General features: G+C 36.1%; 1 protein-coding gene and 1 pseudogene across 1 annotated transcript; both read left to right on the top strand.

Annotated features, from left to right (window-relative positions):
* Positions 1-29: 29 nt before the first annotated feature.
* On the top strand, positions 30-6,346 carry LOC132637940 (uncharacterized). Its single transcript, XM_060354951.1, has 2 exons — positions 30-157; positions 4,863-6,346. Exon 2 carries the CDS (start codon positions 4,871-4,873, stop codon positions 6,344-6,346), a length of 1,476 nt encoding a protein of 491 aa, XP_060210934.1. The 5' UTR covers positions 30-157; positions 4,863-4,870.
* Positions 6,347-21,032: 14,686 nt separating this feature from the next.
* On the top strand, positions 21,033-27,423 carry LOC132636718 (beta-amyrin 11-oxidase-like; annotated as a pseudogene).
* The last annotated feature ends 244 nt before the right edge of the window (positions 27,424-27,667 follow it).

Below are 27,667 nucleotides of genomic sequence, written 5' to 3'. Positions count from 1 at the left end.
TATGAGGTAAATTTTTTTGGCTAAGGTGACGCGGAGGTAGTATTAATTTTCGTACAAAGTGCAGTGATTCGTCATTTTCTGCCTAAATAAACAACCCCACATCACTCCACCGCCACCGACGGCTACCTCTGCTACTGCTAACGACGACTACTTTCAGGTGAGTTCCATCCGTTTTCTTCTCAGCTCATTGTTCTTCTGTTTCCGAAGTTAGGGCAGAGCATTATATTGTTCTAGAAGTTTCTATCGGTGTATAGTGTTGTAAAGCTGGAAACTTCATACCATTTGCATAATTACTTAATCAGATATAAAAAAAAGTGTCTAATGCTGTTATAGACTGTATAAGCAGGGTTCAAGCCATAAGACTAGTCTAATAGGTGGAAGAGCTCGTGTGTTTTGGTACGACGGAAAATGTTTTCCAAGAATTTTTTTTTTATTAATTTTCTTGTGTTTGGTATGCACGTTGGAAAACGTCATTTTAAGATCATTTGCATATACTCAAAGCAAAAGCACTATGAAGGTTTTGAATAAAGAGTGCAACTTTTGGTGATGGGGAGTACGGGTTGGAAGGTGGGGGAGGGCTACCGGGGGAGGGGGTGGTAGTGGGGGTAAGAATTTTTTTTCCCTTTTTATAAAAGTAAAATAAAAAATTCAGAGGGGGGAGGGGTGGTGGGGCGGTGGTGGAAGGTGAGGGTGGTGGGGGTAGTGGGGCGGTGGTGGAAGGTAGGGGTGGTGGGGGTAGTGAGGTAGGTGGTGGAAGCTAGGGGTGGTGGAGGTAGTGAGGTGGGTGTTGGAAGATGGGGTAAGGGGTGGTGGGGGTAATGAGGTGGGGAGTGGGGTGTGGGGGTGGTAGGGGGAGGGGTGAGGTGGTTGGGGGGAGGTGGGGTCGAGTTTGTAGGTGTGGGGGGTGGAGTTGGGAGTGGGGCATATAGGGGTGGGTTGTGGAAATCGTTGGTGTGTTTTTATTAATCCAGAAAATATTTTCCCTCAAATTTTATGAAAAACATTTTCTCCTATTTTGAGGAAAATATTTTCCATATAAGAATATTTTTCAAGATCTTAAGTGCAACCAAACAAGAGAAAATAGGAAAACATTTTCTGTGATACCAAACACACCCATAAACCGATTAACATTTCTTTCTTTAACCGATGAGGGACAATTGACACATAACAAATGCTCCACAACTTGCTTGATTGTATTTTCCTCATTTGTTCAATGATAACTGTTAGTCCATTACTGGTTTGTTATGAGAGTTCTTACCCGAAATACGGTCATCATTACCCCCATTTCAATATATTAGATAAAAAAAGAAAAATTTCGATACACTAGGCGATTTCTTCGTCATTTGATGCTTGCTACTATGTATTGTTTCTTGTACTTCAATTATCTTATTTATCTGTGGTAGCTACTGCTTCCTTTTCTCAGACTGCTCTATCATGACTTGTTCGCTTTCTTTAGTTTTATTTTCATTTTGCTTTGAACTGCTTGTGCTTATTTGACATTTTCTTATGTTTTCTCTTGAGCCGAGGGTCTTCCGGAAACTGCCTCCCTATCTTCCGAGATAGGGGTAAGGTGTGCGTACACTTTACCCTACCCAGACCCCACATTGTGGGATTTCACTGGACATGTTGTTGTTGTTGTTGTAGGTGATTTCTTCCCGTTTGTCTAATTCTTTGTGGTCAGAGTTACCATGTACTTTGTACCTGGTAGAATAGTTGAGATGAGCGTTGGCATCGACCAGAGGCGAATTTATAGGCTAAAATAGGGGAACGTAAACCCATGTTCTTTCCGTAAATTAGGTATTTTATCTATATATTTTTTAAAATTGATATAATATTATCTACTGACACCATGCTACAACAACAACAACAACATTCCCAGTAAAATCCCACAATGTGGGGTCTGGAGAGGGTAAAGTGTACGCACACCTTACCCCTATCTCGGAAGATAGGGAGGTTGTTTCTGAAAGACCCTCGGCTCAAGAGAAAACACAACGAGAAAGGTTAGATAAGCACAAGCAGTTCAAAGCAAAATGCAAATGAAACTAAAGAAAGCGAATAAGTCAAAATAGAGCAGTCAAAAAAAGGGAGCAATAGCTACCACAGATAAATAAGATAATCGAAGTACAAGAAACAACATATAGTAGCAAGAAACAAAGGACAATAGACTATAGATCGAAACCGCGACTACCTACTAGCCTTCTATCCTAATCTGAGTCCTCCAAAACCTTCTATCTAAAGTCATGTCCTTGGTAAGCTGAACCTGCGCTATGTCCTGTCTCAGCACCTCTCCCCAATACTTTTTCGACCTACCCCTACCTCTTCTGAAATCATCCATAGCTAACCTCTCACACCTCCGCACTGGGGCATCTGTGCCTCTCCTCCTCACATGCCCAAATCATCTCAGCCTCGCTTCCCTTATTTTATCCTCCACTGATGCTACTCCAACCTTATCCCGGATATCTTCATTCCTAATCCTATCTCTCCTGGTGTGCCCATACATCCATCGCAACTTTCATCTTTTGGATGTGAGAGCTCTTGACTGCCCAGCACTCTGCCCCGTACAACAAAGTCGGTCTCACAACCACTTTGTAGAACCTGCCTTTAAGTTTTGGTGGCACCTTCTTATCACACATCACTCCTGAAGCAAGCCTCCATTTCATTCGCCCTGCACCAATACGATGTGAGACATCATCGTCAATATCCCCATTTTCTTATATAATAGACCCAAGATATTTGAAACTTCCTTTCTTTGGGATGGCCTGGGTACCAAGCCTCACTTCCACACCAGGCTCATGTGTCACGTCACTGAACTTGCACTCCATGTACTCTTTCTTGGTCCTACTCAACTTGAACCCTTTAGACTCCAGAGTTTGTCTCCAATCACTTTGCTACGTGTCTCGTCAATCAAGACTATCTCATTCGCAAATAACATACACCATGGCACCTCACCTTGAATTCGCCGCGTCAAACAGTCCATCACTAAGGCAAATAAAAATGGGCTAAGAGCTGATCCCTGGTGCAACCCCATCTCCACTGGAAAGTGTTCCGAGTCTCCTCCCACCGTCCTTACCCTGGTCTTGGCTCCCTCATACATGTCCTTGATCGACCTAATGTACGCTACAGGTACACCTCTGGCCTCCAAGCATCTGCATAAAACCTCTCTTGGCACTTTATCGTAAGCCTTTTCTAGGTCGATGAAAACCATATGCAGGTCCTTCTTCCTCTTCCTATACTGCTCCACCAGTCTCCTCACAAGATGGATGGCTTTTGTAGTCGAGCGTCCCGACATGAATCCGAACTGGTTCTCTGAAATGGAAACCCCTCTTCTCACCCTCATCTCCACCGCCCTTTCCCACACTTTCATAGTGTGGCTTTGCAGCTTGATCCCTCTATAGTTGTTGTAACTTTGAATATCACCCTTGTTCTTATACAAAGGAACCATCATACTCCACCCCATTCCTCAAGCATCTTTGCCATCTTAAAAATAATATTAAACAATCCAATCAACCACTCCAAACCTACCCTACCCGCACTCTTCCAAAACTCCCCAGGGATCTCGTCAGGATCTGTAGTTCTACCCCTGCGAATAGCACCCTTAACCTCCTGCACCTTTATACTCCTACAATACCCAAAATCACAACGCCTCTCAGAGTACTCCAAATGTCCCAACACAATGTCTCTATCACCTTCCTCGTTCAAGAGTATATGGAAGTATGACTGCCATCTACGTCTAATGAGAACTTCCTCCACCAATACTTTGTCATCCTCGTCCTTGACACATTTTACTCGTCCACCAATACTGACACCATGCTACAAGAAGCCTAATTGTGCACTTGGTTGTATGTCGAGTTATTTACCTAGAGTACTAAGGATCAATTCCCAATTATTACTACTTTTCTTTTTTTATTTTAGTGGTGCACCAATGTTCTAGAAATTCTAGATTCGCTTATGGCATTGATACCACCGAAAAAAAACTTTCTGGTAATGTCGCCCAAGACATGTGCGACTCCAAAAGCCCCAAGAACTTGAGTCTAGATGACGGTAATGGTGAAAAAAGGTGAGGTCGCTCCAGCATAGTGACTTTAGATTCTCAAATTTTTTCTTATGGCTAGTTTTTTTTTTCTTTGAGAATGGTAACATTTGTAACCTCAAAAAAGCACAAAGGCTGTTCTTTTACGACCAGTTTTTTACCTATATATTAGGAGACTCCCCTAGCTTAATGTGAGTTTAGACGGTCAATAATATCTGTAAAGATATGGTACTTGGGCTAATTCAATCCCAAAAGCTAGCTTATGAGGGGAAGATTGTCCAAATCTATAAAATCTGACCACTAGTCTATTATCCAACCAATGGGGGCTAAGCCACTCTAACGCCCCCTAATCCCGGGTACAACTGGAGCGTCGACAATATAACATGGGGTCTTAAACAGGGAAGGACCTGGCTTTGATACTACCATGTAAAGATATGACACTTGGACCTAACTTAACCCCAAAAGCTGGCTCATGAGGGGAGGATTTCCCAAGACCATATAAGCAAACCATCAGTCCATTTTCCAACCAATGTAAGATTCTAACCCACTCTAACAATAGCCAACGGCTATATAGAAGGCTCACATAAACCAAACCTTCTATAGGTAAGTTAAATATTTTTGTAACCAATGAAATATCTAGGATGGCGAATTTTAGTAATTATGAAAAAATATCGCTGCATCAATGTTTTCTGAAAAATGTCAGATGTTTATTTATATATTATTACGGCATGTATCTTATTTTTGCATTATAATAAGATTTCTATATGTACCGACTGATTATTTAAAGTTTAGCAATTTGTGTGTGCTGATTGTGTTGTAATTTGGTTGGTAGGTGTAAAAATGGCTGATATAGAACAACATGTAAGAGTTGCATTATACTGGGGTGGTAAAACAATTCATGATGCAGACACGGTTCGATATAGTTGTGGGCCTCGTGTTTTTGTTAAACTTCCGGTATCTCTAACGTATGCTCGTTTGGTTAAACTATTGCATCAAAATATGGTCTCCAGCATTGAAGACGTAAAACTTGTTATTTCTGGAAGGTTTCCATATTCAGTGGTTGGTCATAGTGTTTGTTACACAGAAATGCCTATCGTTGGCGATGAATCTTTGCAAGATTTTCTTGTGGTGCCTGATACGGTTCGATCTTTTATGGCATTAATTTTGCTTGAGATGTACATTAAAAGTGAAGTGGCGGTGGCTTCAGAACCACCCTCTAATGTGATGAATAATTTTTCGGATATTGGGTGTCATACTAAGGTTGCAACTCAAAATACACAACCACAACTTGATGTGCCATCAGGCAGCTGTGGCCAAGGCAATCAGAATGTCAGCACTAATTTTTCAGTAGGAACTTTTCCTTCATTCGGTGTTGGAGATGGTGAAGGTACTAATAGTACTGCTAAAATGGGAGATGTTCCTAAAGCATCACAAATACAAGTTCGTATGAATAGTGATCCTTGTTTGGATGGTTCGCATGATGATTCTAATGGTGACGCCCCACATGATGCAAATGAGTCGGTTGAGACAACAGATTCTGGAGGTAAAAGTGATGGTGATGAACAACAGCAAGCGGAGGATGTTTCTAACGGACCAGTTCAAATGGACGTTAACATAGGAGATGTTCCTACAGTATCACAAATACAAGATCGTGTGAATGGCTCGCATGATGATTCTGAAGGTGACGCCCCACATGAGTCACATGAGATAATAGACTCTGGAGGTAAAGGTGATGATGATGATCAACGGCAAGCGGGGGATGTTTCTAACGTACCAGTTCAAATGGACGAATTTTCATCACTCTCAGAACTTCAAGGTCGTCCTGAGGTGTTTGCTTCTACCTGTGAGTCTGAGAATCTTGAGTCTAGAGTATGGATGGACTGGAAGACAGACCTTAAGTCTGGAATGCTATTTGCAAGCAAGGAGGATTTGAAGAGCGTTGTTATATTGTGGAATTTGCAACACAACAGGGAGTTTTATGTTTTGGAATCATCGAGAAATGCTTGGAAGGTTGTTTGTGGGCAGTGGGAGTATGGATGTAGCTGGATGCTTCGAGGTAGGAAAACTCCATCAAATCTATGGAAGGTGGGATATCAATCAAAAGAAGATCTATGGAAGATTGGAAAATACGACGGGCCGCACAGTTGCCAAATGCAGGAGCCGTCTGAGATGGTTTATAATAGATCATTTAGTCGTCAAGCAGAAAGAATGAAAACTACCCATATTCGATACGCAATGGACATAGGTCATTCAACTTATCCTAATTCATGTGGAATTTGTAAAGAGACTGGGCATCACTGGCATAGTCACCGGTAAGATTTCGTTTTTTCTTTATATGTTTCGTTAATTAAAATCATTCTGATATATTGCAGTTATTATATATGAATGAAAAAGATTGATTTCTGCTATGCTTGGCTTATAATTGTTTATATGGTCTTGATGTTCTTTAGTTTGTTGTAATCATTTTACTTCAGTTAATTGCTATCATTTAGATGATAATTGGTAATTACACCAGCACGACATTATTTAAAGTACCATTATTTTAAGTTAACACATTAAGTGATGCATAATTTGAAGTACCATCATATCATATAAATCAATAAACTATCCAATGCATAATAATATACATAAAATATTAAAATTGCTCATTAGGCATTTTGTCCTCAAAAGATATATAATCTTCATTCTTTGTATATAAAAGGAAACTATGCCTCCGAAGTTTTGGTCTAGTGGTAAGAGCATAATGCATGATGTGCAGATTAGGCACATGTCACGGGTTTGAACCCTACCGTAGGCAAAAGCCTGATATTTTAGTGGAGGAGGGTGGAGAGGCAGACCTATTATTCATTAAGTTTCAAACCTTTCGCCATGGCTTTCGAGGATTTTTCGGTTATAAAAATTGAAGTAGTGAGATGGAAAAGCTAATATTACATGCTTTAGAAGACGTCAACTACTTTCAAGGTGAAGAAGAAGATTATTGAAATATTTTGGGAAATGTATAACCTTATTATGATTCTACTTTTCCATTGTATCTCACTATTGAGAGTGGCAAGGCAGACATAAGTTCTTGCCTGAAGAGTTGGATTCTGGAGTTGGACCAGTTTCTTGTGATAACAATCTTAGTAGTATTTTTAATGATAGTAGTAAATACTCCGAGTTCTTTTCTCCACCCAGTTTTTTTCGCCAGTTCAATTCAGTATCCAGAAGTTTAAAACATTGTCCTGAAATGAGGGGAAAGATGAATTGGCTTGAAGTGTGTATTGAAATTTGACTGAAGCTTATGAATGTTGGTAGATATGTAAATACAGTGACAGTGTTGGAAGAATATGCTTTATATTGATGAAAAGAGAGGAATAGGAGATATTTCTCATGGCTAACTCATGAACTAGTAATAATCAAGTTACTTGTTAGTTATTGAAAGAACTACTGAGATGCTCTTTGGAAATTTCATGAACTTAAGACTTAACTGTTGAAACTGTCCATCTTTTACATAAGGTCCTTTACTCCTTTTTGAGTAAATAATCCGTGTCAATCTTGTATAATACTTCTAATTGATTGGTCTTGTATCATTGCGATTTGCAGCACAGCTTATCAAATGTCAAGAAAGTTTTGGTCGTGACTGCACCAACTAAATCATTTAGTAAAGAATTTTCACCATCTTGGGGACTCATGTGCCTGTTTTCATGGACTCTGACCATATATGTGTTGCATCCTTTAAAGAAGATATGATGTATCTTGTTCAATCCATGAGACTAACTGGATGTCTATTTTTCCTTCTCCAGGCTAGAATTTAAGAAGAAAAAACTGAGAAAGTTTTCCGTATCAGCGCTACAAATAAATGATCAGTTGCATTCAAGTTAGTGTCGTCGCCTAATTCATTAGCTGCAGCCTGCAGGGGATATGCCAGGCATGAAGTTCCTCGCACGTTTTAGATCTTTACGCGTCTGAATAGATATTCATGGAATTACAGGGCCACTGCAATCTCGTTCATTTCAACCTGATTTTATTCCCCCACTGGCCTTTTTATCGATCTGTCAGCCATCTGCAACCTCATGGTAGTAGGCCTTGGCATTCCTAATCCTGATCTCTTGAAAATTTCCAGGGGCATAAGATTTATGCTAGCCCCGTTATCACACAAAGCCCTGGCAAAATCCTGCTGCCCTATGGTGCATGGAATCGTGAATGCTCCAGGATCTTCCCTTTTTTGCATTGTGGTCTTGGAAAGAATAGCACTAACCCGATGAGTGATACCTACAGTGTCGTGTTTCAATGGCTTTTTCTTCTTTGTTAAGAGATCCTTCAAATACTTAGCAAAGCCAGGCATTTCTTGGACAACGTCTAGGAAAGGAATGTTCATCGTCAACTGCTTGAGTTGATCATAAAATTGCAAGCACTTGTCATCTTCTGTTTTTCTCACTAGTATTTGAGGAAAAGACGGTGAAGATTTGAACAATTGGCTCAAAGGGCGAAGAGCGCCAGAAAGTTTTGCCTTCCCCCTTTCCTGTTTTTCTCCTTGTGCCTTGAGATTTTCAAGATTCTGCTCCTCTTCAGCTACAATAGGAACTTCTTCCTCTGCTTCTTCCTCCATAATATCATCAGATACATCAGGTTGCGCTTCTTCTACAACAATTGACTCAAGATCAATCACCTTTTTATTAGCACTTTGAAGTATTTTTCCACTTCTGGTGCTAACAGCAGCTACATGCTCCACAGAGTTTTCCCCACTACCTTTTGGATTTGGAACTATATCACTTGGTAGTTGTCCACGTTGAGGAGTATACACTTCTCTGGAAAGGTCTCTGAATCGCGATTCAAGTTTCTGAATGGAAGCTGAATGAGATAGTTGAACCTGAGACATTCCCTTGATTGTGCTCTCTGTTCTATCCTGATTCATTAGCATTTTCTGCATCATACTTTTCAGTTCCGCAGAATCATTAGACGTGTTACCAGCAGAGTTGCTAGCTGAATTATCTCTCCATTGTTGGGAATTGGATGCTTGCCCCCTAGGTGGAATGTAGGGGTTCGAGCTCTTGTTGCCATAATTATTGTAGTTGTAATTCCCTTGATTTGGATTACCCTAATCATTTCTGCTATAATTTTTCCCTTGAAATTGTTGTTGAGGCTTTTGCCATGGGTGATTACCCGGACCTTGATAATTTTGCCGTTGATAATCCCCTTGCGAGTTGTTGACATAATTAGCATCTTCATATTGTGGCTGCCTCTCTAGATAAGCTTTTTCAGAGACTTGGTACATTCCGGGAGCATGAGGTGGCATCTCCTCGACAACATTAACACCTTTGGCTTCTTTCTCCGTAAGCCTCTTCGATAATAAATCCACGGTGGTTTGTAATTGAGCAAAGGCATGATCTCGCTCATGATTTTCTTTGGCCACCGCGGCAGCAGAGGGACTACCATATGACAAAACTTCACTGTCACTCGAGTGCCAAGCTTGATTGTGGGTAGTAAGCTTATCGAGCAACCTGGTGATGTTGACAAATGATTTGTCCATGAAGCATCCCCCTGCTGCAGTGTTCACAGCAATTTGATTCACGGTAACCCCTTGTAGAACTTCTCGGTGAGGATAGCATCCGGAAATCCATGAGTCTGAGATTGAGCTAGATAGTATTTGAAACGCTCCCATGTTGCATATAATTGTTCCCCCGGAAGTTTTTTGAACTCAAAGATCTTGTCCCGAAGCTCGGCCTTTTTGCTTGGTGGGAACCACTTTTTCAAAAATATGTTGGCTAACTTGTTCCAGGTATGAATAATATTGCTGGGGAGCTTTTCATACCATTCCCTTGCTTGGCCAGCCAAGGAATATTTGAAAACCCGTAACCACAGTGCATCAACAGGAACAACACCTTGGGATTGTTAAGAACATACATGCAGGAAGTTCTTCAAGTGTCGGAGTGGACAATCCTCCGAAGAATTTCGAAAATAGCCTTCAAGTTTCAATAGCTGATAGATGGAGCTATCAATTTTGAAATTAGCATTTCCAGTTCTAGGAGGAACCACGACCGAAGCATAATCAGCTTCATTGATGAATTCCGCAAATACATTCTCATCCTCTTCCTCTTCTGGTGCAGGAGGGTTCACTTGGAGCCCCCCTTGGTTTCCTTGATTGTGATTGGGTCTTCTGGCCATGTTCACCTGGTTCACTACAACAGCAAACAAGGTGTGATGGAATAGAAAAAGTTTTAAAGAAGAGTACACAACAATTAGTAATTTCTAAACTGTATTCCCCGGCAGCGGCGCCCAAATTTGATACGCTCAAATTACACCTATTAATGGCGTAAAGCGGGCGTTGTCAAATATAGTAACCCAACAAGGTTGGGGTCGAATTACACAGGGAATATGGAGAGCAAAGGATACTAATCCTATGCGATACTAGTCTTTAAAGGCTTTAATCCTATTCCTGATAGTTTGAAATATTTGTTGAATAATGTAATTAAATATTTTGACAGGAATTGTATTTAATGCGAGATAGAGACTAAGGTTGTGTTCCCCAATTTGATTAGATATTATGCTTCAGGTTTCAATGTGATATATTTCTAATGGTTGTTCTATGAATATGCACTTGATCTCTTAAGGACTTCCTAATGTTTCCCAACAGTTAAGTCGTATTTCCTCTTTATGATTCTTTCGAATATAAAAGAGTTGCAATCGAAGAGTGACCAATAATGCCAATTTAGACTTGTTTTTATCCCTAAGTTAGTCTATTAAACGAGGGTTAACGCCTCGAGTCATTGTTATTCAATCTTACCAATACTAACTCTCTTTCCCAAGAAAAGTCAATATAATGGCTTAGGCTAATGCTTGCAATCATCACCCAACGCTAAATCACAAAGACAGAATAAATACTAACAACCATTATGCATATATCAATAATAGAAACCCATTCACATAATATCCATCATGGGACTCACAACCTTAGCTTTAAAATTAGCTACTCATAATTTTGGCTAATAAAGAAAGCTTAAAAGTTGACATAATGTACATACGATGCGAATCCAATGTGGAATGGAAGTGAAGTTGTTGCTTTAAATGCTCCAACCACTTCTAATATGAAAGACCTAAAGTTAATGCTCCCAAAAGAAATCTGACTGCTGAAATAAAACCCTACTTTAAGTATTTATAGAGTCAAAAATCGCGCCAAGTTTCTGGACAAAAACACCCTTACGCGGCATCGGTACGGACCGTAACACAGGTTACGGTCCGTCCTTCGGTTCGTCCTTTGTCAGCTTGCTGTTACGGCCATCATGCGACGGACCGTAACCTGTGTTATGGACCGTCCTTCTAAGGCGTAACGTGTGACATTACTTAGCAACTCTCTGGAAATTTGGCTGATGTTACGGTGAGATGTTACAGACCGTAACATGAGTTACGAGCCGTAACACCGATGGTTTCCATGAAAACTTTCTAGAAATTTTGGTCCTGTTACGGTTCAATGTTACTGACTGTAACAGGACTTACGGACCGTCCTTCATAGCGGCACGTATCCTTTCTGGTACGGATCACGTTACGGTCCGTAACATGAGTTACGGATCACGTTACGGTCCGCAACATGAGTTACGGACCGACATTTAGCTCCAATTTGTCCGTTTTTTCAGCATTTCATCTCATTTACGATCCTTAGTCAACCAACCCTATAAGACACAAAAATAATATAAGAAACACTATAAAAACACTTAAAAACAAGCAACACTTCTAGTTGCAAAGGCATAAAATGTGCCGAAATTCACAGCACATCAATCACCGACTGCATAAGGTGGAATGAGGTAGCTATAAAGAAATACGTGTGGAACATAGCCTAAAAAACAGACAACCTCTGGGTAAAATGGGTCCACAATGTTTACATAAAGGACAAAGGATGGTGGCAATATATACACCCCCAGACTGCTGTTGGTACTGGCGGAAATTATGTCATATCAGAGACAAATTTGCTACGAGTTATGTACAAGATGGGTGGCTAACTCTGACAGGGAAATACTCCATTGGCAGCGGATACAAATGGAGTAAGGGAGTGCAAAATCAATGGCCATAGAGTAGGTGGATATGGAGAAGAGGAATCCTACCTAAACACAACATCATCAACTGGCTAGCATTACATAGAAGATTATTAACCAAAGATCGACTAATGAAGATGGGAATAAGCCAGGATGACAGGTGTGTACTTTGTGGAACCGAGAGAGAAACCATCGAGCATTTATTCTATGGATGTGAATTTTCCAACAGATGCCTAGGGGAATTATTACAATGGCTTTAGAAAAGAACCCAGGTACTGGATTTCAACGGTATATGGAGAAGACTAGACATGTCAACACATGGAAAAGGGTGCAGGGAAATGGTATTGGGGGCCCTAGCAGCTCTAACATACAGAATATGGAAGGCAAGGAACTCAGCCGTATGGGACTCCAAAGTCCCAAGACCTCACATCCTATTGACTCAAGTTCAACAAGAATGCAAGGACCGCAAATACTACTTTCTCAGTAGAAGACAAAAGCAGGAACATAAGGAATGGATAGAGGAGCTACTGAGATAGAAAATACACTTGTACATGAAAAGTTTTATTTGCATACTCTAAATAGGGACTAAACTGGAAGATACAATGTAAATGTTGGTTCGTGAGGATTAATAAAAGTTTTTCTTCACCAAAAGTATTCAATCCAATGAATATATACACAATCTAACTAATCATAACTAACTAATTAATCACCTAGCCTAATGATCATTAACTGACCAAGGTACACGGCTTAACTAACATTTGAATAGTTAGTTACTAAGTTCCAATCTAGACAGTTTAGTCCCTAAGTTTATATACTTTGTACTCCAACAGTAGTCATTACTTATTAGTGACAACAACCCATGCAGGCTTTTGAGGGCTATATATCCCAAAACTCCCGTCATAATGCTCCCTTCGTCTCAAAATTATCTGTGATTTTCTTTTACACACCCTTTAGAAAACATAAATTAGGAGAGATTTTTTACTTACTCTTATTTATGTTTTAAAATATAATTTATCTTCATTGAATATATACTTTACTATTTATGTGCCATCTACATCAATTGAGGTGTTTGTAGTCTTTAAAAATAATTACTAATAAGGTAAAAATTAATTTTGTCTTGAATTTCTACAATGACAAATAATTTGAGAAAACGTTTAGCAGACCACGTCATGCTCAATCAAATAATGGACATTGACTACGATTGGATTATCTCCCCAACTCATGGAAAGACAACCTCATTACACTTCATCAAAATTGCAAATCATGACAGATAATTTGAGACAGAAGGAGTAATATTTATGCTAATATTCTCAAACACTGCGCTATATATTAAAGACGACGGAGGAAGCTATAGGTGCATTTGATTAAAAGGAGGCACAAATTCCAAATGCATGGTTGCCATCACTTTTTTTATGTTATACATGTAAACAAATCTGTGTATAGATGCAGGTGTTTTGAAGCTAGTGGGCTTGCATGCATGCAAGTTTATTACACGTAGTATATGTGCATGTAATCATCAGATTTTACAAGCCAAGTTTGTTTCTTTCAGTAGTCATCAGTAACAACAACCCATGCATGCATCTGACGCCAATATTCTCAGAAACTGCTCCATTATATTAATGAAGACGGAGGAAGCTAGGTGCATTTGATAAAAAAGAGGCACATATTATGCAAAGAGACAAAATTGCTTATCGATGAGTTAACATCTGTTAGACGTCCAGTTTACCTTCCCGATCACAATATTTACATATTTAAAAGTGTTCGTAGTGAATTTAAAGACATCATTGATAGAGAGAAGGTAGAGTCCGATCCATATTAGTTCAGAATGTTGACATATTTAAAAGTGTTCGTAGTGAATTCAAAGACATCATTGATAGAGAGAATGTAGAGTTCAATCCATATTAGTTTAGAATTCAAATATTGACATAATTTACAATTATTTATATTAATATATAGGAATATTTTGGAGTCCTAACTAAATAAAGAAGGCATTTCTATATATATATATATATAATAAAGTCATTCTCACGTATAGAAACAAGAAAGAGAAAACATAAAGAGTTGTGTTTTTATACTCAATATTGCTCTATAATCTTCTTCAATTATAACCACTCTTGTCGTTAGCTATTTCACCATCGTCGATGCGGAATTAGCATGCTAGCGAATTTCAGACCACGTGATTCTCTGAACAAGCGCCAACACAACCTGAATAATTACATATGCTTAGCTCCTTCATGGGTTAGCCTAAGAAACATCACATTTTAACTAAAGCACCAAGATCTTTTATTTCTTCCTAGATGCTATTTAATATTTTATGTCAAAATTTTAATATTTTCTATGTGTCTACGTAGAGTATCCGCTGCGATTAATGGGTGCTCAAGCACCAAAAATTAGTATATGTGTCCGCCCCTGGAACTGAGATAAAGGAGGAAATCGTGAAGGCAAATATTCGTCCACTGAAAATCAATGATCCTCTGGCTCGTGCTGTCAATCTGTAATGGTGTGAATCATCTCGCACCAAACCGTTCTCAGCGATATAATAACATGATTAACCTGGCAAAAGAACGTCAAATCATGTGTTACAGTCGATTGGGCGGGATCGTTTGTCATACTTGATCATATGGTAACTTAAATAAAGAATAATGTCAGTGCTAAATGGTACTCCTCAATAAGAAAAACTTTATGCTTCGAACGGTTCGAAGTTATGTTAAGATTTTGTCAAGAATTGTTTCAATGTTAAAGTATAGATGTTTTAAATATGCTTTTTATGTTCTCGTGCTTTTAAGAATTTATACATAATGCATTAATTCATGTTTCTTTAAATCTCGTTCTAGATTGAGACTCACTAAGTATCATTGTGGTGTACTTCGTTCCACTTATTTGGAACCTAAATTGACATATGTCTACGCAGGCCCATGATTTGCAGACGAGCAAGTTGTTGGGATCGAAATAACAGGGCGTCATGCAGAAGCTAATAATTTACAAACCTTGAACGATAATAAATCGGACAACAAAGAAAATATATTAAAAAACATAATATTGTAATATGGTTTGATCAAGTGACCTACATCTTAAAAAACCTAATTTAAAAGAAAGCATTAAAAACTATGGAGAGAATAATCTCTCCATAAACAAAACTCTTTAGTGACTACATTGTGGATGCTATTGTGTTTTTAGTTGTGGGAAGAATGTCTTCAATTTATAGATGTACAAAAATTTTCCTCCAAGACAAGGATTAGCCAAATATGGAAGAGAGTTATATTTTTCTTTCAAGAAAAATAAAAACAATTATGATAATACTTTGACTTTCCTTCAAAAGAAAAGTAAAACTCAAATTTGGTTAGAAAATCAAGGCAAAAAACCCCAACACTAAGTTACATGCTAGGACCTTCCCTTACTCCAAGAATTTTTGATAAGCTCCGCTTAATTTCATGAAGTCTTTCCTTTGTGTTCTTAGTCCGTATTTAGAGCCTGTTTGGATGGGCTTATGCCTATAAGCTGCAAACAGTTTATAAGCCAAAAAAAATAAGTTGGGGTAGTTTAACTTATTTTTTTTTTTTTGAATTATAAGCTGTTTTCAGTTTATAAGCTGCTTTAGATAAGCTAAGTTAAATGGGCCCAATTATTTTTTTTGAGCTTATTTTAAGCATAAAATGACTTTAAGCTAGTTAGTCAAACACTCAGAAAAGCTGAAAACAACTTATAAGCAACTTATAAGCCAATCCAAACGGGCTCTTAATAAGAAAGAGAAAATGAAGATGGTTAGTTCGCGCCGTTAAAATAAGGCACCGATTCCAATCACAGTTTGATAAAAAACCAGATCGTGACACTACCAGTATAGTATCAAATCTTAAGCATTAATTTAGGAGATTTACAAATTTCTCCTTCGGGAAAATCAGGTAAAGACTCTGCCAACATATAAAGAAAATTATTACTCCCTCAGTTCATTTTTACTTGTCCTGTATACTTAAAATAATATCCATTTTTACTTGTTCAGTCTGAAAAATCAAGAGATAATTTACCATTTTCTACTTATTTTACCCTTATTATTAATTGTTGAGTTGGAAACTTCAAGGAATTATTAATGGTTGCACAACTTTTAAAGTATATGTTTGATGAATTTGACATTAGATGACTTAATAATAATTAGAGGTGATACAATATAAAACAAGGTAAAAATACATATCATTATACAATAAGGTCTTTTGGCCACACTATTTTGGCCACAATGACCCAAATGAGGTAAATTCATATAATTATTTAGGATAAATTTAACAATTTATGCTTACTTAATGTCATTTCCATCCTTTTTTCTCAAAGTTTAATTTAAAATTATACAATAAAAGTTATGGTAATTTTTATATAAATATGACCAAATCTGGATCAAATTGGTGTGGCCATTTAGCAACTCTCATCATTATATTATGGAGAACAGGTTGTTTGAATCACCCTTGTTTCATGCAACAAATTCCACTGCATTAAATTGTTCCAAGTTCCAACTACCTTCGTGCAATCATTTCCATTGCATTGAATTGTTCCAGCTAGATTCCTTCAATTTCCATGCATAAGTTGTTATCTCAATTAAAACGCGCCACATATCCCACCACTAAATTTACTATTGTACTCTCTCCGTCCACTTTTACTTATTCTGTATTAACTTGACACATCTATTAAAACACTTTAAATAGAATAACAATTTTACTTAGTTAACTAAATATAAAAAGATTAGTTGATTATAAATACCCAATAAGTATTTGTCCAAAAATATAGTGCCTATTTTTCCCACAAGACCCCTTTCATCATAAATACACTCAATAAACAGAATTAGAAGTTTAGAACCAGAGTCCAGCAGATTATTGTCTGGTAAAATTGAAAACAACAGCAAAAATCAAACCACAAACCCGGTAAAATCGGCAACATCTATATTAATTTACTTGTTTTGATTGTAATATTTGAAACTCAATTTAGTTAGTAGGCCATTGTATATTGTGATTTCAAACCAGCGTTTGTTTATACAATTTGCAAAAAAATTTCAACGTCAATTTCATATCATGATTTCAAATTTCAAATCATCCAAAAAGGCATGATTTGAGATTGAAATCATGATTTCAAATTTTTTAAATGTAAAACTTGACCCATAAATTTATATTTTGTATAAAAAAAAATCCATAAGTTTGTAGATATATTGACCAACCATGTTTACCAATTATTTATATCAAATATTAAAAGATCTGTGAGTTGATAGTATGTTTATAACAAGTTTACTCTTACCAAATATTAAAGAGTAGTTATATTACAACTCATGTTCAATTTTCCTTTTTATTGAACTAAAGTTTGATCAATTGATGTTGTATTTTTAGAAAGGTCTTCTAGTAGTATATTAATTTTATTTATGAACTATGATTTGCTCTGATTGTATAAGTATTGAGAAAGTTTTGACGATTTTCATAACTTGTGGGATTTTTATCTATATGAGAAAAAATATAACCAGAGGAATCCAAATTGCATGTCCAAACAAAACTTCATCTTCAAATCATCATGATTTCAAATCATGTCCAAACGGCTCCTTAGTTTAGTTTTCTTTAAGAAAAAAATTGAATCAAACAACACCACGGACAACCCCCCCTACATGCACATATTTAACTTACACACTTATAATTAACCCAAAATTAATTAATACTACACATTCTAACGGAAAATATTTCAAATTTTGTTGCACGGATTTTAGCAATGACCTTAAAATAATACTCGTACAAAATATCTTAAATGCCTAGTCATACTATTAGTTATATAGATTGAGTTATATAGAAGCAGCAGGCATCCTTGTACTAGGTTATGATTAGGAATAATTTGGACCTATATAAGTTGAGCAGTGTCCAAATAGTACAAGGTTGTTCTGAATTTACATGCTCCGCAATAATTATTTTATCAACTGATTTTGAGTCGAAGGGGGTTGTCGTTTCTATTTGAAAAAGTAAAGAAAGTATTGTTTCTCAATCACTAAAGTGTGAGGATAGGGGTGTATAAAGAAAACCGATCAACGACACTCAAAAAAAAAAAGGATTCATATATTATGTTAGACGCCTTGAAACACAAATTAAAGGTTGATTGGGGGAACTGGTCGAACGTGTTGCTTAATCTTTCTACTCGAATGTCATGACATATGTTCGAATCTTCGTATTCCCTGGCATTGAACATGCATATGTACGAAATTGATATCTTGCACGACCAAATAACACTCTTGGGTTATTTCTGATTTTCGCCTAGATGATGGACTAGGTTACTTTATTTGTTCCTAAGTTCAGCTTGCGGAGTAATGATAAAACAGAAAAGTAACGATACAGTATTTTTATGTGAAATCACCCGGCTCATAAAGGTGAAAAACCACGACCTACACCTCTGCAAGATTTGTCCTAAACTTCACTACAACTGTGAGCCTTAAAAATTTCAGATTACAAAGCTTGCAACCTAGAAACTAACTCTAATCCCTAACTCAACAATCTACCGAGACTATTGAGTCCTCTCCAAGTTGCCCTCAACTTGGAGCTGAATTTGACCATAGTTTATACCTATTACAATGCTTCTAAGAAAGCTGAAAAGGTACATCTCGATAAACAATCCCAATACAAAATACTAGATTTGAAGACTGTAAAGCATCACACTATGAAACTGGTTTTTCAATCTGGTCCTTCATATCAGGTCTCACTTTAGTAGCCAATCAAATCTCTCAAAATTTCTTTTGCTTATTTGCTCGATTTCCGCTTTTCTCTCTATTTGAGCATGTAACCTTCTTCAGTAGAAGACTTGAAAATATATAGCAGCATGTAAGTTGCAATTCGGCTTAACATAAACACCTTCTAGGATAAGGACTTTGAGGAGAGATCGTGTTTGAGATGGAGTCAACCTCCTGCTTATCACACGGCTTGAGATATGGTTTGTAGGATAATTCTTTCAAGGATTCCTATATCTTGTTCGTAAGTCCGTACCTTGAGATCTCTTTATTCCAAGAGTCTTGCCACATTTGGACTCTACGATGGAACATACCAGTTGACCTGTTAATCATCAAAACATGCAAGGCCCAACAGAAATTATTCAATTAATTACATTATTCATTTTGGCAATTAAAAGGGAATTATTACCAAAAGAAAATATGTATTGTGTTGGTGTGGCAACCAAGCAGTTGTCTAAGCTGGCATCTATTACATCAAATTACTACGTATAGTACGTGCTACTGGAATTTTACTATTAGATAAGGTAATTTTTCAAAACTACAGTAAAATAAATCAACTGAGATAACGTCTTCGACATTGTAGGATCAACTAGTGAGAAAGATTCTAATTGAGATACTACTGACTTATGCATGGAATTGCAGGAAGTAAAGCTAGAACAATTCAATGCAATGGAAAACATTGTACCAGGAAGCAAGCCAGAACAATTCAATGTCCTTCCACCAGCAAGAATTGTGGTGGTGGAGTGGTAAGTACTTCAATCTTAATCAAAATTTTGAAATTCCAACTGAAAAATGTTTAGTGGCTATTCCCATTGAATGTCGGTGGGAAAACCTAAATACCTGTGTTTTCACACGGAAAAATTAGGAAGTTTTCCAGTTCCACCATGTGTTTTACGAGTGAGCTGGTTCGGTGAGAACGATTAAAAAAATCATGTTTTATAACAGAAATTTCCACTGAACTTCAGTGGGAAAAACCTCTGTTTCCAATAGTGATGAGACTTTTCGAGACGAATTCTAATTTATTTGGCCCCAATACTTATGCTAAACAACTGACGAGAAACCTAAAAAGAAATTGATTTGTTAGATTTGTTATTTTTTTGATAAATTGATGAATAGAGGCTTGTTCTTTATTATATATATGAAACTTTTTTTTTTTTTTAAATTTAAGCCATCACCATTAGGTTGTGAGCCTATGGTGTGGTGGGGGCAGGGGGAGGGGGGGGGGGGGGGGGGGAGGAGTTCGGCTTGGACCCCTACCATGTTAATTTATGTAAGTAACTTACAATGACTAGAGGGGCATATAGAACCTTGCCTCAAGTCGACAAAAGAGATTGCAAAACAATCTAAGGAAAAGATTAGTCTATACATTTTTTTTTCTTTAGCCTATACAAAGTCCTTTCCCAAAATAACAAAGAAAGTTATACAAAAAATTTACATTTCTTATATTTCCTTCTTAAAGTAGGGTGTTTGCCATTTGTCAAGTTGAAGTGGCCCCTTTGCCTCTCTAGAAGATCTTGAAGAGAGTGATACAAGGTCTTGTTTCCACTTGTAGATTTCATCTTAATTAGCCAATAAGTTAACTACTTGATTTGCTTCTCTAAAACAATGATAGATGACATGATTAGCACTGGTGAGCATACTTGAAAAGTACAATAGCTAGAGATGACATATACATGGAACTTATGTTTCAAATTTGAGCTTTTTTGAAGTTATTGGGAGTTGAATCGTGTGTTGGATTATTGAAATTCGAAGAACAATTTTCTTGGGCAAAAACACTTTAGACACATATGACTGAAATTTTAGCCTATTATATTTATGACTGACGTACAGACATACATGAAAATGTCTCTACAACTTTAGTAAGAAATATCTAAAGTTTGATTTTGTCAAGGCTGCAACTTCAGTAAAAAAAATATTTGAAGTTAGCCTTGGCAAGCCATCAGTCAAAAAGTCCGAAGTTTAGCCTTGTGAAGTCCACAACTTCAATAAAAAGTATCCGAAATTGGCCTTTGTAAGCCATACCGAACTTCAAGCAAAAATGCCTAATGTTTGGCATTCACAAGGCCATATTTCAGACAAAAATGTCTGAAGTCAGGCGCGGATTTTCAATATCAGTCGCAGACGTCTGAAGTTATTCCTAAAGCGACTAAACTTGCAAAAAATAATAATAATAATAATAATAATAATAATAATAATAATAATAATGATAAGCGGACACAAGTTAAATAGCGCCCCAAAAGCAAATACTTGCGCACTTCCCCTTTCTTATATGTAATTACTGATTGGGAGTTCCAAAAAATCCCATTATAGACTCCTAGATTGTAGTTGACTAGAAAAAGCTAACAATGGGGTATGATTTAGCCTTCTTCTGCACAGCTTTGGCAGTTGGGATTTTAACACTTTATAGCATACTAAAGAGAGCAAATGGGTGGTATTATACAATCAAATTTAGTTCAAAGAAATATCACATCCCTGCTGGCGATATGGGCTGGCCATATGTTGGCAACACACTTTTTTACTTCACAAGTTCCATAAGTGGTGATCCAGACTCGTTCTTATCTTACTTTTTAACTAGGTAAATTAAGTTTCTCACTCATTCATTGTGGTACTTATTTGATATTCAAGGGTGTGTTTGGTATGAAGGAAAATTTTCTTTGTTCAGGAAAGATTTTTCAGAATACACAAACTTTGCCCCCCAATTACATTTAACACTATGAATTTTAGAAATTATTTTGTAGGATTAATTGTCAATTTTGAGCGATGCAAAATCGGTTGTTTTCTTTCTATGTCGTCTTCAAAATCTATGTTTGTTTTAGCTTTCTGAAATTTAAAAAAACTAGTAGGAAATAAATGAATAAATCATAGAAGCAGCTAAAATGGTAGAGAAGATCAGAGAGGCATTTAACGAGAAAATTAGCTCTCACATATTTTTGATGAAAGAAGTCGTAAATTTAGAGAGAGAACAAAATGCATGTCATAGAGATAACTTTTATTGATCTCTTCCTTTTTATGAATGGAATGCATTTCAAATGGACTCTTGGAGAAAAAACATACGCGAGAAAATTAATATCCCTTTTGTCCCCCTTACTTTTAATGAAAAATAATTTCAAAAAAAATATATTTCAATTTCGATTACCATAATATGACTTATTGTCGTACCAAACACACCCTGATGGTCAATTATTCATCATATTCTGTACTAAACAACATTTTCGTTTTTTTATTTTTTTTTAAAAAAAAGGTATGGCCCGGGAGAAATGTACAAGGGATACATATTTGGGAAGCCGAGTAGTATTGTCACAAAGCCTGAAATAACTAGGAGAATCTTGATGGATGAAGAAAATCTAAATCGAGGTATGCCTAATTATATGAAAAAGCTAGTGGGACTAACAACTTCTATTGAAGAAGACAAGCATATTCGTCGATTAACAGCTCCAATAAAAAGCCAGGGATTTTTATCCGACACCTATTTTGATTGTAGGAACGAAGTTGTGAAAACTTCGTTCGAGAAATGGGCTGCGATGGAAGAGCCCATTGAGTTCTTATCTGAGATGAAAAAGCCTACATTTGAGGTGTTTATGAGAATTTTTGTAGGTGGTGAGGTTGATCAAGAATTATTTGATGCTGTGTTCAAGGAGAATAATTGCATAATTAGTGGTGTTTGCAGCTTGCCTATTAATATCCCCGGATTTGCTTACAATAAGGCAATCAAGGTACGATATGTTAGAGGGACCAAAAGTGAATCACTTCAATTAATTTAAGCTTTAATGTGCTTAGCTATATAACAAAAGGATATATCATGATTTACCCGATCGAGAGACCAAAAGTGCTAATATTCCTAATTAATATGTTTTCAACATGCTCTTTACGTGCAGGGCTAGTTCTTTTTGAATACTGACCAAATACATTGAAATTCTTTGTCTTTTTTTTAAATAAAAATTGGTGACAATGCGACTATAACCCAAGACATTTTCTCTTTGTGATACCATACGTGGATAGTGTGACTATCACAAGCTAATTAAAACTGCATTTTGAGAGGGTTTATTAACATGCTATTTGTGGTTTTAAAACACAATAAAATGCACATTGCTTTGTGTTATAACATCAATTCTTTGCTTAATTTGAGTTTATATTCTTTTATTATCGTTTCAGGCTCGAAGAGCACTAGCTAAGATACTTCAACAGATATTAGTAGAAAGAAGAAGAGCCATGATAGCAAAGGATTATAAAGCAATGCCTAAGTCCAACATAATTGATATGTTGCTAGATGATGATGATGATGAAGGCAAAGGATTAAATGATGAGAAGATAATCAGGATGCTAATTTTGTTTTCATTTGCTGGTTATGAACCGGTTGCTCTAATGGCTACAAAGGCAATTATGTTTTTGGAAAAACATCCCGAGTTCTTACAGAAAGCAAAAGTACGTACTCATTACTCCATTTCATTTTATATGATGGTATTTGCAGAAAGGAAAAGTACATACTTATTACTCCGTTTTATTTTATATGTCGGTATTTGCAGAAAGAAAAAGGTATGTACTTATTACTATGTTTCATATTATATTATATGACGATATTTTAAAAGGTATGTACTTATTTTATATGTCGGTATTTGCAGAAAGAAAAAGGTATGTACTTATTACTATGTTTCATATTATATTATATGACGATATTTTAAAAAAATTCTCGCTTTACAGGAGGAGCAAGAGGATATAGTTAAGAGAAGATCATCTTCAAATGTTGGCCTTAGTTTTGGCGAGATTAGACAAATGAAGTATCTTAGTAAGGTAAAATATCTAAATCTTCTCTTACTATGTAAAATAAGGGGAAGATCCAAAAATAGCTATTTTTCGGTCTACTAATTAAAAAATAGTCACAGATTCAAAAATCATTCAAAAATATAATAGCAGCTGATTTTTAGAATCCATGACACTATCGAATATTTCAAACTGAAAAAAGTGGAACTCCATCATAGTACTTGGACGAAATCCAGGATACTGTCATGGGGTTTCACTTTCGTTCTTTTTTAAATCTGAAATGCATGACAGTATCATGGTGTTTCCACATCAAAAGTGGCTACTTTTCGACGAATTTTCAAATGTTGGCTATCTCTAAAGAAATAGATTTGAAAAGTGGATAGCTTGTGCAGTTTTTATGTAAAATTAACTTCTTCCGTTTCCATATAATTTGATTGGATACAAAGTTATAAGAAAGAAATAAAAACTTTTGAAACTTGTTGGTAGTTTTAAACACGTTATAACATTTGTGTTGCAATAAGTTTCTCATTAATGTTAAAATGGGAAGTGTAAGTTGAATTGTTTCCAAATTTAAAAATGAATCATTATGCTCGGAACATACTAAAAAGAAAATAAGGTCTCACAAATTGAGATGGAGAGAGTTTTAATAAAAGTTATATATTTACACCAACAATGTGTACTTTCTCCGTCCCATAATAAGTGTCGCCTTAGCCAAAAAAAATTGTTCCATAATAAGTGTCACCTTAGGAAATCAAGACATAAATTGACTAGTTTTTTCCAAGTTACCCTTAGACAATAAAGTAGCATCTAAATGATGATTGGAAAAGCCATATAGTAACTTGGAATTGTTGGATTACCAATATCAAAAGGTTTACTTCTTGTGCATGCTCTAATCAAAAGGTAAAAATAATTTATTTTATTATATAGGGGTAATTTGGTAAACTTCACATTGCATTATTAATTTCTTAATATACGTGTTTTTGGCTAAGATGACACTTATTATGGGACGGAGGGAGTATTACTTAACTCTTTCTCTTTTATCCTTTCAAGATCAATATCAAACTCTTTTGGACTAACATGCATTCTTATTTAATTTGTTCCTATATCTCTCTCAATATTGAAAGGTTATTAATGAAACACTGCGTATTGCTAGCAACCAGACAGTATTCTTTAAAGACACAAATACTCCTTATAACATAAATGGTTAGTACTCAGCATTGACTTCTTCTACTTATGAGTAGGATTTTCATGGTTCGGTTTGAATCGATTTTTTATTAAAATTAAAATCAAATCAAATATTTACTCATTTTTCAATTATTAAAACTAAAACGAAACCAAATATGATAATATTTTCACTTTCGTTGTTATCGGCTGGTTCGACTTTTGATTTTTAAGAATTTAGTACTATTTGAATTATTAAATTCAAGCCAAATTAAAACAAATATCGATTTATTTAATTGGCTTAGTTCAATTTTTTATGTGAATCGATTTTTTACCGAACCATGAACACTCGACTTATATGTATATCCTCTTCAACTTCATACTTAATTAAATCCAATGATTCATTGGTTTATCTCTTGTATGTGCAGGGTACACCATACCCAAGGGGTGGAAGTTTTTGCATTGGCATGGACTATTCATATGGATCCTGATATTTATGTCAAACCTGAGGAATTTAATCCTTCAAGATGGGATGTAAGTGACATGCCCTAAATTAATTGTGTTCATGAAATTTTCTTCACTAATTTTTTTATATGAGAAATTTTCGAGAGCGCGTGCTAATGGTATATATTCCCAGACCACACTTTATGACATTATACGGGGTATGTTGTTGTTGTTGCTGCTGCTGCTGCTGCTGCTACTGCGTGCTAATGGTATACTCAAAATTTAATTAATGAATGATTAATGGGTTTTTTATGGGATTATACTAGGTATATTGTTGTTGAATTCGGTCTTTATAGGGGTGTATTCAATGAATAAGCTTTGAGTTCTAGGTTTTCGCTTAGGCTATGCATATGTCTTTAAAAATTCACTAGATATGTACAAATAATAAACTATGAACCTAATAAATTTGATGAAAGTGGTAAAATTATAAATTTGAACCTATAAAATTCAAATATTAGATTCATCTTTGGCTCTTTATCCTTCTAGAAATTTTGCCCAATTGTCTCTTTTTGGAATAGTTGTTTAGCAAATGACCCTGTTTTTATTTCTCTTGCAAACTTATGGATCATTTTAGACCATGATTTAAAGATCCTTCCTAGCAAACTGAAAATCTTATGAAAATGTAGTTTTATGATCTAAAATTTTGTAGACGAAATAAGACGATAGTCTGATGTTTTATCCGTCCGAAGGGCTATATTTTCATAACTTTTAACAATTTGAAAAAAAAATATAAATAGTGACCTAAAAAGGATATATTCACATAAATCCTCCCTAGCTACCCTTTTACACTTAAATATCAGACGTTGTTACTCAACGGCAGAATTTAAACCCATGACATGGCTTAACTCGTATGTCACAAGCTGCGGTCTTACCACGAAACCAAACCCTAAGGGGCATAAAAAAAATTCTTCATTTAGCCAACATCCATGTAATTATTACTCATAATTACCCTCGGGGGCATGAAATTTTCTTCAATAAGCCAATATCCATGTAATTATTACTCATTAATTAGTGATTAAGTGAAATTTTTACAGGATCTTGAAACTAAGCCAGGCTCCCTTCTTCCTTTTTCAATGGGCCCCAGAGCGTGCCCAGGATCTAACTTGGCCAAGCTTGAGATTGCAGTAATTCTTCATTACTTTCTTCTTTACTACAGGTAAATAGCTCTTAATTTACTGATCATCTAAAATTCACTAATTATGATTTCTTCTTTTCAATTTACGTGACAACATTATTAATTATTTAGCTAAAAAGTTTTTATTTGACCAGATTTTTTTATAATTTTTTTGATATTTTGAATTATTAAATTTTTATGTAATTTTCAAATATATTTTCATTTTTTAACTGAACATTTCCAAAGAGACTAAACTATATAAATTTTATTTGGAAAACTTGAAGACATCATTGTGAAATTTATACCCATAAATAAGTACTTTGACTCTCATACTCTGAGATTCACCATTTATTATTTCTTCTGCCCTAATTTATGTGGCAATTGAGTACTATATGTTGACTTTTTATGTAATTTTTATTTTTTTATTTTTTTTTATTTTTATTTTTACCGAATATTTCCAAAGGAAATGAAATATATGAATTTTATTTCCAAAAATTTAAAGAACTTATTGGGAAATTTATACCAAAAAATAAATAGTTTGTCTCTCGTACGTGTAAGTCGTAACTTTGTCAATATGAATTGAGACAGAGAGAGTCTATGAAACAAAAAGAAAATATCAATTACGGATTAAATCATATCTCAATTTAATTAATTAATCGGTATGGTTCATGCAGGCTTGAGCAGGTTAATCCAGAGATTAAGACTTATCGTACTGAAAATTGTCTTGTGAGATTCAAGAAGCTCTCAGTCTAGTAATTGTAATTAATTTCAATCAACAACTCATCGCATTAGTCTTTCATTGTGATCTTGAAAACAACGAGTTTGTATCATTGAATGATCTTATTAATCGGAGATCGAAAAAGTGTCTAATGCTGTTATAGACTAATTAAGGAGAGTCCAACCCTAAAGACTAGTGTGATAGGTGGAAGAGCTCGTGTGTTTTGGTAGGACGGGAAATGTTTTCCTTCCAAGAAAATATTTTCTTGGAAAATAAGTGGGTTTTTCTATTGATTTTCTTGTGTTTGGTACGCACGTTGGAAAACGTCATTTTAAGAGCATTTGCATGTACTCAAAGCAAAAGCACTATGAAGTTTTTGAATAAAGAGTGCAACTTTTGGTGGTGGGGAGTACGGGTTGGAAGGTGGGGTAGGGCTACCGGGGGAGGGGGGTGGTAGTGGGGGTAAGAATTTTTTTTCCCTTTTTATAAAAGTAAAATAAAAAATACAGAGGGGGAGGGGTGGTGGGGGTAGTGGGGCAGTGGTGGGGGTAGTGAGGTGGGTGGTGGAAGCTAGGGGTGGTGGAGGTAGTGAGGTGGGTGTTGGAAGGTGGGGTGAGGGGTGGTGGGGGTAATGAGGTGAGGAGTG

This window comes from Lycium barbarum, chromosome 4 (assembly GCF_019175385.1).
Source record: "Lycium barbarum isolate Lr01 chromosome 4, ASM1917538v2, whole genome shotgun sequence".
Lineage (NCBI taxonomy): Eukaryota > Viridiplantae > Streptophyta > Magnoliopsida > Solanales > Solanaceae > Lycium > Lycium barbarum.
Note: the sequence above shows the minus strand (reverse complement) of the source record. Positions and strands in the feature narration are given on the sequence as shown.

Coding starts and splice junctions, on each gene's coding strand:
- LOC132637940 (XM_060354951.1), top strand. CDS start 4,871: ATGGCTGATATAGAACAACATGTAAGAGTTGCATTATACTGGGGTGGT.